This window comes from Pristiophorus japonicus, chromosome 13, assembly GCF_044704955.1.
Source record: "Pristiophorus japonicus isolate sPriJap1 chromosome 13, sPriJap1.hap1, whole genome shotgun sequence".
NCBI lineage: Eukaryota > Metazoa > Chordata > Chondrichthyes > Pristiophoridae > Pristiophorus > Pristiophorus japonicus.
The window spans coordinates 71,828,555-71,841,935 of NC_091989.1; the positions used below are offsets into that span (position 1 = coordinate 71,828,555).

Below are 13,381 nucleotides of genomic sequence, written 5' to 3' on the forward strand. Positions count from 1 at the left end.
ACTGCTGAACTTGAGACTTCTCACTGTCTCCTCCCCCACCCCACCCCCTCCTCTTGTGGGAACGAACGGCTGCCTCAACTTGAGGCTTCCTGCAGCATTCTCCCTGGCTGAAGCACTTTCACAGATAGGAAGATGGTTTATTTAATCTTTTCTTTGCTTATAAATTTTTATTCAGGTTGGATTTATTTGTATAATATTTGTAGAAGTATAAATAAGGATTTATTGTAGAATTTAATGACTTCCCTTCCCCCCCCTCCCCCCCTCCTCGTTCTGGACGCCTAATTTGTAACCTGTGCCTGATTTTTTAATGTGTAGAACAGGTTTTTTCAGTTCAACAAAAATCTTTACTTGATCCATTCTAAGTTAGTTTGGAGTATGTTTTCACTGTGAAAACTTTGAAATCAGGCGTCAGTGGCCGGACACGCCCCCTTTTGAAGAAAAAATTCTGTTCCAAAGTGAAACTGTTCTAACTGACGAGAACTGCAGAAAAAAAAATGTGGAGAATTGCAATTTCTAAGATAGTCCGTTCTCCACCAGTTGCTCCTAAAAATCAGGCGCAAATCATGTGGAAACTTGGCCCTATAATTTGTGCACTCTCACCTCGGAGGGAGTGCCTTCCTTAGGAGATTATATTAAACGGAGTCTGCCCTCATGCACTATTTAGAAGAACAGGAGCATTCTCCCTGGTGTCCTGGCTAATATTTACCCCTCTACCTACACTAAAACATCCAGGTCATTATCACATTGCTGTACACAATTTGGCTGCTATGTTTCCTACATTACTTACTTTGAGACATCCCATGGTTGTGAAAGATGTTTTATAAATGCAATTCAGTCTTGCTTCTTTCCATCGTATGAACTAAAACTTGACCTTATGTATAAAGTACCTATAAAACAGAACTCTAATCCTAGATCCTTTTACCATGGAGGTATTCATTGAAATAGTGGGGGTTATCGCCATATACTCATTCTCCAACTGATGGAGAACACCATGCGGACAGAACACTTGACCCAGGCTGAAAACTACAAAGTCAAATTTAAAATTGAACAGGAGCACAACAGGTTTAACTAGATGACAATACTTCACTTAAATTACAGCATTCATATCAAAACAATAAAACCTCAGTCTTCACGGTAGTTCAGTAACTTTGAACAATATATCCGATAAGGCATGTATGCACTTCAACTCAGGGCCCTACGAGCTCCAAGCATATAGCATCCCAAGGGGCTTTACAGGAGCATTATGCGATAAAAATTTGACACTGAGCCACAAATAGAAATTAGCACAGGTGACCGGTATGTTTTAAGGAGCATCTTGGAGGAAAAAGAGGTGGAGAGGCAGAGGGGTTTAGGCAGGGAGTTCCAGAGCTTGGGGCCAATGCAACAGAAGAGACGGCCACCGATGGTTAAGCGATTACAATCAGGGATGCTCAGAAGGGCAGAATTAGAGGAGCGCAGAGATCTCCGGGGGTTGTGGGGTTGGAGGAAATTAGAGATCGGTAGAGGCGAGGCCATGGAGGGATTTGAAAATAAGCATGAGAATTTTGAAAGCGCTGCGTTACTTAAGCGTAGGTCAGTGATAAATCAGTTAATCAAAGCTGCCAATTAAAAATAATTTGAGACACTCAAATAGGAGAGAGATTAAAAAGCAGGACCTCAAACGTAGCAATCTCCAGATTACTCCTGGTGCCACGAGCTAGAGTACAGAGATAGGAGGATAGAGCAGAATGTGTGGCTGGAGAGATGGTGCAGGCAGAAGGGCTTTAGATTCGTGAGGCATTGGGAACGTTTCTGGGGGAGGTGGGACCTGTACAAGTCGGACAGGTTGCACCTCAATAGAGCTGGGACGAATATCCTCGTTGGGGGGGGGGGGGATGCGGCTGCTAATGCTGTTATGGAGGGTTTAAACTAGCGTGGCAGGGGGATGGGAACCTGAGAATAGACTTCAGTCATGAGGGGAGTAAAGCTGGAATTGAAAAGCAAAAATGTAGAAAGTGAATTTGAAAGGCAGAGGAAACAAGCAGGAAAAAATGGTTAAAAAACAAATTTAAAAGCTCTTTGTCTAAATGCACGTAGCATTCGTTACAAAACAGACGAGTTGACGGCACAAATGGGTGTGATCTGATAGCCATTATGAGACGTGGTTGCAAGGTGACCAGGATTGGGAACTAAATATTCAGGGGAATTTAATAATTCAGAAGGACAGAAAGGAAAAAAAGGAGGCGGGGTAGCTCCGTTAATAAAGGATGAGATCACTGAGTTAGTGAGAAACGATATTGGTTCAGAGGATCAAGACGTTGAATCAGTTTGGGTGGAGATAAGAAATAATAAAGGGCAAAAGTCGCTGGTGGGCACAGTCTATAGGCCCCCTAACAGTAGCTACGCTATTGGACGGAGTATAAATCAAGAAATAATGGAGGCTTGTAATAAAGCAATGGCAATAATCATGGGAGATTTTAACCTTCATATTGATTGGACAAAGCAAATTGGCCAGGGTAGCCTTGAGGAGGAGTTTATAGAGTGTATCTGGGATAGTTTCCTTGAAAAGTACGTTGTGGAACCAACCAGGGAGCAGGCTATCTTAGATCTAGTACTGTGTAATGAGACAGGATTAATAAATAATCTCATAGTAAAAGATCCTCTAGGAATGAGTGACCATAACATGGCTGAATTTCAAATTCATTGGAGCGTGAGAAAGTTGGTTCTCAAACCAGGGTCCTAAGCTTAAATAAAGGAGACAACAAAGCTATGAGGTCAGAGTTGCCTAAAGTGGACTGGAAAAATAGATTAAAGTGTGGGACAGTTGATGAGCAGTGGCAGACATTGAAGGAGATATTTCATAACTCGCAACAAAAATATATCCCAATGAGAAGGAAAGTCTGTAAGAGAAGGGATAACCATCCGTGGCTAACTAAGGAAATAAGGGATATTATCAAATTGAAAACAAAGGCATACAATGTGGCCAAGACGAGTGGGAGGCCAGAGGATTGAGAAATGTTTTTAAAAGTCAGCGAAGAACTACTAAAGAGGGGGCAGATAGATGATGAAAGTAAACAAGCACAAAATATATAAACAGATAGTAAGAGTTTCTACAGGTACATAAAAAGGAAAAGAGTGGCTAAAGTAAATGTTGGTCCCTTTGAGGAGGAGGCTGGGGAATGAATAATGAGAACAAGGAAATGGCAGAGACGTTGAACAAATATTTTATATCGGTCTTCATGGTAGAAGACACTAAAACATCCCAATAGTGGATAATCAAGGGGCTATAGGGAGGGAGGAACTTAATACAATCACTATCACTAATGTAGTAGTACTCGGTAAAATAATGGGTCTAAAAGGCAGACAAGTCCCCTGGACCTGATGGCTTACATCCTAGGGTCTTGAGAAATGGCAGCAGAGATAGTGGATGCATTGGTTGTAATCTACCAAAATTCCAATTCTGGGACAGTCCCAGCGGATTGTAAAAGCACAAATGTAATGCCCCTATTTAAAAAAGGAGGCAGACAAAAAGCAGGAAACTATACACCAGTTAACCCAACATCTGTTGTTGGGAAAATGCTGCAGTCCATTATTAAGGAAGCAGTAGCGGGGCATTTGGAAAAGCATGATTCAATCAAGCAGAGTCAGCATGGTTTTATGAAAGGGAAATCATGTTTGACAAATTTGCTGGAGTTCTTTGAGGATGTAACGAGCAAGGTGGATGTAGTGAATTTGGATTGCCAGAAGGAATTCGATAAGCTGCCACATAAAAAGGTTACTGCACAAGATAAACGCTCATATGGTTGGGGTTACTATGTTAGCCAAACCTTTATCCATGCTAACAGAAGAGAGAGAGTTGGGATAAACGGGTAATTTTCCAATTGCAAACAGCGACTCGTGGGGTACCGCAGGGATCGGTGCTGGGGCTTCAACTATTTACAAACTATATTAATGACTTGGATGAAGGGACCGAGTGTAATGTAGCCAAGTTTGCTGATGATACAAAGATGGGTGGGAAAGCAAATTGTGAGGAGGACACTAATCAGCAAAGGGATATAGACAGGCTAAGTGAGTGGGCAAAAATTTGGCAGATGGAGTATAATGTGGGAAAATGTGAGGTTATCCACTCTGGCAGAAATAATAGAAAAGCAAATTGCAATTTTTCTCCATTTAAATTATAAAATGCTGCAATAGGAGGGACCTGGGGGTCCTTGTGCATGAAACACAAAAAGTTAGTATGCAGGTATAGCAAGTAATCAGGAAGGCAAATGGAATGTTGGCCTTTATTGCAAGGAGGATGGAGTATATAAAAAGCAGAGCATCCTGCTGCAGCTGTACAGGTATTGGTGAGGCCACACCTAGAGTACTGCATACGGTTTTGGTCTCCATATTTGAAAGGAAGGATGTACTTGCATTGGAGGCTGTTCAGAGAAGGTTCACTAGGTTGAATCTGGAGGTGAGGGGGTTGACTTATAAAGATAGGTTGAGTAGGTTAGGTCTATTCTCATTCGAGTTGAGATGAATGAGGGGTGATCTTATTGAAACATATGATAATGAGGGGGCTCGACAAGGTGGATACAGAGATGATATTTCCACTCAGGGGAAAATAAAACTAGGGAGCATAGTCTCAGAATAAGGGGCCACCCATTGAAAACTGAGGTGAGAAATTTCTTGAGGGTTGTAAATCTATGGAATTCTCTGCCCCAGAGAACTGTGGAGGCTGGGTCATTGAATATATTCAAGGCGGAGAGTGAGTTTTGAGCAAGGGAGTAAAGTGTTATGGGGAGTGGGCAGGGAAGTGGAGCTGAGTCCATGATCAGATCAGCCATGATCTTATTGAATGGTGGAGCAGGCTCGAGGGGCCAAATGGCCAACTCCTGCTCCTATTTCTTATGTTCTTAAGAAGCCGCCAGACGACACTTTTCCCCATTCCTCCGCAAAACTGGCTCTTCGCATCGGTGATAGTTTTCACTCTATCTTCCAACTCTCGAAGGAAAAATTTACTTTAGGCGCAACTTTGCTCCACTTGGAACCTAGATTTTTGTAAAACAGTATTTCTCCATCATTCCATTATGTTCCATCATTATGGCCGTCAAGTTTTATCCCCACCAGATGTATGCTCAAAACTCAACCTGTCCTGTGCAGTTTCTTAACCCCTATCCACCTTTCCTGCTCTTTGAAAACGAGTTCATCGCATCAAGTATTCCCACCTACCCTAATGCCTTTACACCAGTACTTTCTCAATCTACAGAAGCCAACAAATTACCAGTCCTCTTCAAAGTTCTGGCTGAGTCCATGATCAAATCTTGTCTCTTGCAAGTCCCAAAGGCCATCAACTCTTCCCCTTGGTGGCTCCAACGATTTCAAAAGTACAAAGTTTACAAGGCTGATACTAGAACTGAGCACGTACAACTATTGACAGACTGAGGCACTTTTCTCTGGAAAGGGAAGACAGATGACCCGATAGAGGTCGTAAATTATGAAGGGGTTCAATAGGGTTGACGTAAAGATGTTTCCATTTTTTTTTGGGGGGGGGGGCAAAAACTAGGCCATAAATGTAAGATAGGCACTAATCAATCCAATAACAAATTCAAAAGAAACTACCCAGAGAGTGAAACAAGCTACTAGAGTGGTTAGGGGAAATAGTAAAGATGCATTTAAATAAAAGCTACACAAGGGAGAAAGCAATAGAAGGATATGTTGAGATAGGGAGAGATGAGGTAATGACGTAAAGAGTGGGCAGAGGTTCGTGGACCAGAGCAGTTGGGCCAAATGGCCCGCTTTTGTAAATTCTATGGAACTCTGGTACTTTTCCATCTATTTGTTGTCAGTATGACCCTATATCTCTCCCATAGCTCCTCCACTGCAAAATGTGCTTTCAATCTCTGTTACAGCCATCCTGGTGTTTGTATTTTGTACTACAATGGTCAATGCTCGTGAACTTAGCCCTAGTGTTCCTTCAAAGCTGCAGGTACACATTCTTCCTCCTACTGCTGAAATCAAGACTCGTACCATCTACTCCAACTCATTCTTTCTCCAGAAAAAGCTGTGGGGCTTCTTGCCTCCCTCAGTCTTTTCTTCCTCTTAATATTCTCAGGCTTTTGAAACGTTGCAATAATCAGGAAGTAGTGATTCACTGATCTTACTCTTTTTAAGCACAGTTTGGTTTCTGAATTTTATATTTAAATTAAGCCTCCATGGAGTGTGAATTATATCTGGGAAACATAATTACTTAACAGAATGCTGTAGAACACCTTTTTCCTTTTTAAAAAAGATTGTGAATACAGACTTCTGCACTAATTTTTGAAAAAATTAAATCTGCCTGTGGCTGGACCCCTCAATGAAACCTACTAGTTTCTAATTCTCAGAAGCAAATGTGCCTGGAATTGGAAGGATGCCAAGCCACTGCTACACCGCAGAGTAGTCTCCAACATCAAGAAATGCCAAGGTAGGAAGGCTCCTGCTTATATAGCCGTTTGCTTAGGAGGATCCAAAAAGCTCGACTGTAGCAGCAAAGACAGGAGCACTTGGCTCAGCACACTTGTACCAACCAGCATCGATTTAACTTGCACCAAAATACTGATTTTAACTCTTCGTCTCATCCTCTTAAAAGTTAATGTATTTCAAGAGGTGTTTTGGTGATTATAGCAACAGTTTGGGTGGAATGCACTGCTAGAGAAATGTGTGAACATTATAGTAATCAAATTGCAAGTACGCCTGTAAACCTCAGAATGACGTTTGCTGAAAAGTAGGATTTAGAATGTGCATTTGGTGACAGCTTCACTAGATGGGAAGAGCTCTTCAAGACCCAGACTGAAGCATACCAGCACAAATTAAAAGCTCGCCGCTCTTAATTTCAGCTTTTGAATTTTTGTACGTTGATCATGAGATTGAGCAAGCTTTATGGAACAGCCACGGCACCTATGTAACAGTCAAAGTAATCAATAGAACAAGACAAAAATAGGAGTTAACTAGTGGACAGACCTTGCAGGGTGCACAAACCCAGCACAGCCAATAAACAAACAGACAGACAATGGAACAGGTGATTGAAACCTACAAAATCTATTACATGGCAACACTGCCAACTTACAGGCCATTCCTTTTTTTTTAAATAAAAGTGCAATTATTGCTGTACATCTTAGCACTTAAAGACAAAATATATTTATAGACCGATTATGAGCAGAAAGGCAGGTTGCATCAAAATAAAAATCTAATTCTAGCCTTCACAGAGCTGCACCAACATGTTGTGAGGAAAGATAAAAAGCAACATTTACCAAAAATTGCTAGAGGCAGAACACTTTAAAAAAGGATATGTACCAACCTCTTCATACACCTCCCTCACTGCTGCACTACATGGCTCCTCATTGGGCTCCATTCCTCCCCCTGGCACAATCCATTGGTCTGGATGACGACTACTACTGACTAAAAGCACCTGGAGGGGGGAAAAAGAACAGTGTTTGACCACTTATGCTCAGTTACAAACCATAGCACTCCTATTACACTCAATTGAACTGCATACAAAGAACTGCTGTGTTTTGCTGAATCCCAGATAGGTGAAAAGGACAAGTAAATGGAATGCTGCGATTAAATACACACTTGGGTTTCAGCAAGAGACCATTTTCCAAGCAACACACTGCTCGGACAGAGTGTTCATAACTGATCCTAGATTTGCAAGGCAGCTGCTCTGAGTTATCCAGCACTCAAAGTTTAGGAAAGCCAAGGTTTAAAACTGGACTAAAGTTCCCTCTGCTCTAAATCAATAATGGGATTTACTGCACAAAGCTTAATATTTCAGTGTGGTAGAGTCACATGTACAGATAGTTTAATGTTACAATTAGTTCATAGCATGCCACGGTGGGTGTGGGTTGGAAGAGTCTGTAAATTGTTTACCAAATTCCAGGTCTGGAGAAGCAGAAGGCGGTGAGAGATGAACACACAAGCAGTGCACTGGGTACACAGCTCTTCTGGAGTTGGGAGACAGGACTCAATGTAACACAGGGAGCCTTGTACACCTAACCGCAGAGTGCTTAATGTCATTACAACATACAAATACACAAACAATTTCAGTTCCAGCACAGATTAAGTGCACTTTTAAGCACGGTTGTACAAACTTAGATAAAAAAGGTGACAAACTTGGGGAAAAAAGTGAAAATGGGCATTGCATAGTTAGAGGAAAGAGTCAGGAAACACAATGCATGGCTGGAGGTTGGTTGTGTGATATATTCTTACGACGACATCACCAACAAACATACTTTACAAGACGGCTCCAATACATAGTGACTTTTATTGTATTTACAGCAGCAGTTGCATTACATCGGTTGTCCACTAGGTGGAGTAGTCCACAAGGGGGAGCACTATTACAGGTTTTCAGTCAGTGTTTGGGGATAGGTAGAGTTCAATCATGACAGCTATTCAGGAAGAGAATTCTAAGATGCAGAGCTGTGATATTGCAGCTGAACGTTGAGCAGAGGTGGACAACGGCATAGAAGAATGGACATTGAAAGGTGGGGCATAAGGCTACAGGAAGGCCATAGAGGGAGTTATAAACGGGGACAAGGATTTTGAAATGAATGCGCAGTGAACGTCAGTGAAGACAGGCATGATAGGATTTTCCTGAGCTCCTTCATCCTGGACTGAGTATTTAAGCTGTTGGAGGCAATGTAGTTGGCTTTTTATTGTATGAATTAGGAAGTCTGAAATGAGAAATGACGATGCTGACTGCTGGTCAGGGTTGGTCTTTGTGCTGCTAATGATGGATTTAGGATTTATACACCAGTGTAGAGTACAAGGCCTGCCCAATTCTTAAAACAGGCACACCACCACAAATAGCAAGTGGCATTGTGGGATAGCAGCAGCTCCTGACTACAGCAGAGAAGCAGTGGGCATGACACAGCCATTTCCAGGTTGTGGAGAAAGCAAGCTGAAAAACCAGGGATTTACTGGCAACTTTGGGCCGGTAACTGCTCCTCCCATCAGGCAAGAACAACTGACGAATCTAAACTCGGAAAAAATTATTGATCTGACAGTATATTTTGTGGAATATGCTGGAATTTTGCTGAATAATGCAGGGAGAGAACGATGGGAAACTTAGTAAAACTCTCTTGGCAGACGCAAGAGTGAAACCAATAATTTAAAGCAAGTCAACATGAAATTCCAGTGCAAGGTATGCACGTGCATTTGCTAAAGTGGGCTACTGAATGTATTAAACGCACACGGCAAGTTCCATATGAATATAGTTACAAATACAGGAGTAATTTGACCCCACAATTGAGGTGAAATTCAAGTCGCAGCAGATGTGGTAAATGATTGTAGAATATCAAGGCTCAAACTGACTGCCCCTTTATCATTCCTCATTGAATCACAGAATGAGAGCAGAGAAAGAGGCCATTCGGCCCATCGTGCTGGTGCCAGCTCTTAACATAATAGCGAGAGTAGGCCATCTGGCCCCTCAAGCCTGCTCCGTCATTCAAGATCAAAGTTGATCTGATCTTAGCCTCAACTCCACTTCCTTCCTCTCCCCTCCTCATTTCCATTTAAAATCTACGGTAGAGCAATTTGTCCCACTCTCTGGATCTGTCCCCATAGCCCTGCAAAATATTTGCCCTTCGTGTATCTATTCAATTGCCTTTTGAAAGTTACTATTGAATCTGCTTCCACCGCCCTTTCAAGCAGCACGCTCTCGATCACAAGTCGCTGTGTGAAAAAGATTGTTCCCATATATCACCTCTGGTTCTTTTACCAATTACCATAACTCTGTCCTCTGGTTACCTACCCTTCTGCCACTGGAAACAGTTTCTCCTTATTCACTCCATCAAACCTGTTCATGATTTTGAACATCTCGATCAAATCGCCTCTTAACCTTCACTGCTCCAAGGTGAACAACCCCAACTTCTCCACATAGCTGAAGTCCCTCATCCTTGGTACCATTCTAGTAAATCTCTTCTGCACCCTCTACATCCTTCCTAAAATGTGGTGCCCAGAATTGACAATGATACTCTAGCTGAGGACTAACCAGGAATGTTCCCGTTAAGCTGCAGTGCAGTGCACACTTGCTGACTTCACAATGAAAAATAACAGGCACACGAGGAAATATGAAATGGGCTAAGGGGCCGTGCACCCAGAAATACTTGGAGGACAAATTGCTAACCAGGGTTTTAAAGATTTAGCATAGTTTCCTTGCTCTTGAACACCACCTCTTCATAAAGCCCAGGATCCCATATGCTTTAACAGCCTGCTCAACTTGTTGTGCCACCAAAGATGTGTCCCCCAGGTGTCTCAGTTCTTGCACCCCCTTTAAAATTGTACCATTTAGTATGTTGCCTTTCCTCATTCCTCCCACTAAAACATCTCACTTCACACTACTCTGCATTAAATTTCACCTGCCATGCGTCTGCCCATTTTACCAGTCTATGGTCTCCTGGTCTGTTACTATCCTCCTTGATATTTCAGAGTTTTATGTGATCTGCAAACTTTGAAATTATGCCCTGTACATCCAAGTCTAGGTGTACCCAAGGGGGTACTTGTGCATGAGACACAAAAGGACAGTATGCAGGTACAGCAAGAGATCAGGAAGGCCAATGGTATCTTGGCCTTTATTGCAAAGGGGATAGATTATAGAAGTCTTGCTACAGCTATACAAGATATTGGTGAGACCACACCTGGAATACTGCATGCAGTTTTGGTTTCCATATTTACAAAAAGGATATATTTGCTTTAGAGGCAGTTCAGAGAAGGTTCACTAGGTTGATTCCGGGGATGACTTATGAGGAAAGGTTGAGTAGGTCATTGGAATTCAGAAGAATGAGAGGTGATCTGATCGAAACATATGAGGGGGCTTGACAAGGTGGATACAGAGAGGATGTTTCCACTGATGGGGGAGACTAGAACTAGAGGGCATAATCTTAGAATAAGGGACTACCCATTTAAAACTGAAATGAGAAATTTCCTATGAGGGTTGTAAATCTGTAATTTGCTGCCTCAGAGCTGTGGAAGCTGGGACATTGAATAAATTTAAGACAGAAAGAGACAGTTTCTTAAATAAGGGGATAAGGGGCTATGGGGAGCAGGCGGGGAAGTGGAGCCGAGTCCATGATCAGATCAGCCATGATCTTATTGAATGGCGGAGCAGGCTCGAGGGGCCGTATGGCCTACTCCTGTTCTTATTTCTTATGAATTTACATTAACAGTGATCCCAATACCAACCCCTGGAAAACAGCTATACACCTCCCCTCAGTCTGAAAAACCACTGTTCCCCACTACTCTGCTTTCTGTCCCTTAGCCAATCTTGTACCGATGCTGCCACTGTTCCTTTAATCCCATGTGCTTTCATTTTGTTAAGTCGATTATGCCTTTTGAAAAATATATATATATTTATATATATATATATATATTATAATATATATAAATATTATTATATATATTATAATATAAAATATAATATATTATTATTATTATATATATATATATATATTTAATATATATATAATATATATATATATATATTATATATATTATTATTATATTATATATATTATTATTATATTATATATATTATTATTATATTATATATATTATTATTATATTATATATATTATTATTATATTATATATATTATTATTATATTATTTATATTATTTATATTATTATTATTATTATTATTAATAATAATAATAATAATAATTATTATTATTATATATATACACACACACACACACAATCAACTGCACTACCCTCATTATTTCACCAAAGAACTCAATCAAGTTAGTCAAACACTATTTACCTTTAACAAATCAGTACTGACATTTATTAGTGTATACTTCTCTCAATGCCAATTCATTGGGTTTTGGATTTTTGTCTCAAAGATTTACCATCACCATTATTCTGACTGGCCTATAGTTGCTGGATTAAAAAACATGGGTGCAACATTTGTAATCCTCAGTCCTCTGGCACCGCCTCCATTCCCTAGGAGGATCAGCAGATTCTGGCCAGAGCTTCGATAATTTCCACCTTTACTTCCTCAGTAACCTACGATGCATCCCATCCGGACCGGGTGACCGGTTTTCTACCTTGGAGGACTGCCACTTTATGGCCCCAAGTTTCCACATGATTTGCTCCTGATTTTTAGGAGCAACTGGTGTAGAACAGAGTATCTTAGAAATCGGAATTCTCGTCATTTAGTTTGCTCCAGTTCTAGTCAGTTAGAACAGTTTCACTTTGGAACAGATTTTTTTCCCAAAAGGAGGCGTGTCCAGCCACTTACGCCGGTTTTCAAAGTTTCGGAGTGAAAACTTACTCCAAACTAACTTAGAATGGAGTAAGTGAAGATTTTTGTACGCTCGAAAAAACCTTGTCTACACTTTAGAAAATCAGGCGTAGGTTACAAATCAGGCGTAGGGAATCGGGGGGGGTGGGTGTTTAAAAGGGAAGTTTACAAACATTAAACACTTCAGTTTTACAAATAAAGAGCCATCATCAATAACAAATGATAAATACATCAATAAATCAACCAATAAATCCAAAAAAATTTTTAAAAAATAAAACATTTTCTACTTACCGACTGCAGCACCGGGAGCCCTCCAACAGTGTGCTGGGATGCCCCCCTCAGTGTATCTCTGGGAGAGAGAGGGGGAGGAAGAAGGAGGAAGAAGGAGGAAGAAGGAGGAAGAAGGAGGAAGAAGAAGGAGGAAGAAGAAGGAGGAAGAAGAAGGAGGAAGAAGAAGGAGGAAGAAGAAGGAGGAAGAAGGAGGAAGAAGAAGGAGGAAGAAGAAGGAGGAAGAAGGAGGAAGAAGAAGGAGGAAGAAGGAGGAAGAAGGAGGAAGAAGGAGGAAGAAGGAGGAAGAAGGAGGAAGAAGGAGGAAGAAGGAGGAAGAAGGAGGAAGAAGGAGGAAGAAGGAGGAAGAAGGAGGAAGAAGGAGGAAGAAGGAGGAAGAAGGAAGAAGGAGGAAGAAGGAGGAAGAAGGAGGAAGAAGGAGGAAGAAGGAGGAAGAAGGAGGAAGAAGGAGGAAGAAGGAGGAAGAAGGAGGAAGAAGGAGGAAGAAGAAGGAGGAAGAAGAAGGAGGAAGAAGAAGGAGGAAGAAGAAGGAGGAAGAAGAAGGAGGAAGAAGAAGGAGGAAGAAGAAGAAGGAAGAAGAAGGAAGAAGAAGAAGGAGGAAGAAGAAGGAGGAAGAAGAAGGAAGGAAGAAGAAGAAGGAAGAAGAAGAAGGAAAGAAGAAGGAGGAAGAAGAAGAAGGAGGAAGAAGAAGGAGGAAGAAGAAGGAAGAAGAAGAAGGAAGAAGAAGAAGGAAGAAGAAGAAGGAAGAAGGAAGGAAGAAGAAGGAAGAAGAAGAAGGAAGAAGAAGAAGGAAGAAGAAGAAGGAAGAAGAAGAAGGAAGAAGAAGAGGAGAGAAGAGGAAGAAGGAAGAAG

General features: G+C 41.3%; 1 protein-coding gene across 1 annotated transcript in view; it reads right to left on the reverse strand.

The window, feature by feature from the left end:
* LOC139278634 (diphosphoinositol polyphosphate phosphohydrolase 2-like) overlaps positions 1 to 13,381 on the reverse strand; it is an 80,901-nt gene that overhangs the window by 26,465 nt on the left and 41,055 nt on the right. The window contains exon 2 of the mRNA XM_070897641.1: positions 7,301 to 7,411. Coding sequence (XP_070753742.1) covers positions 7,301 to 7,411 — 111 coding nt within the window. The remainder of the gene's footprint in view (positions 1 to 7,300; positions 7,412 to 13,381) is intronic.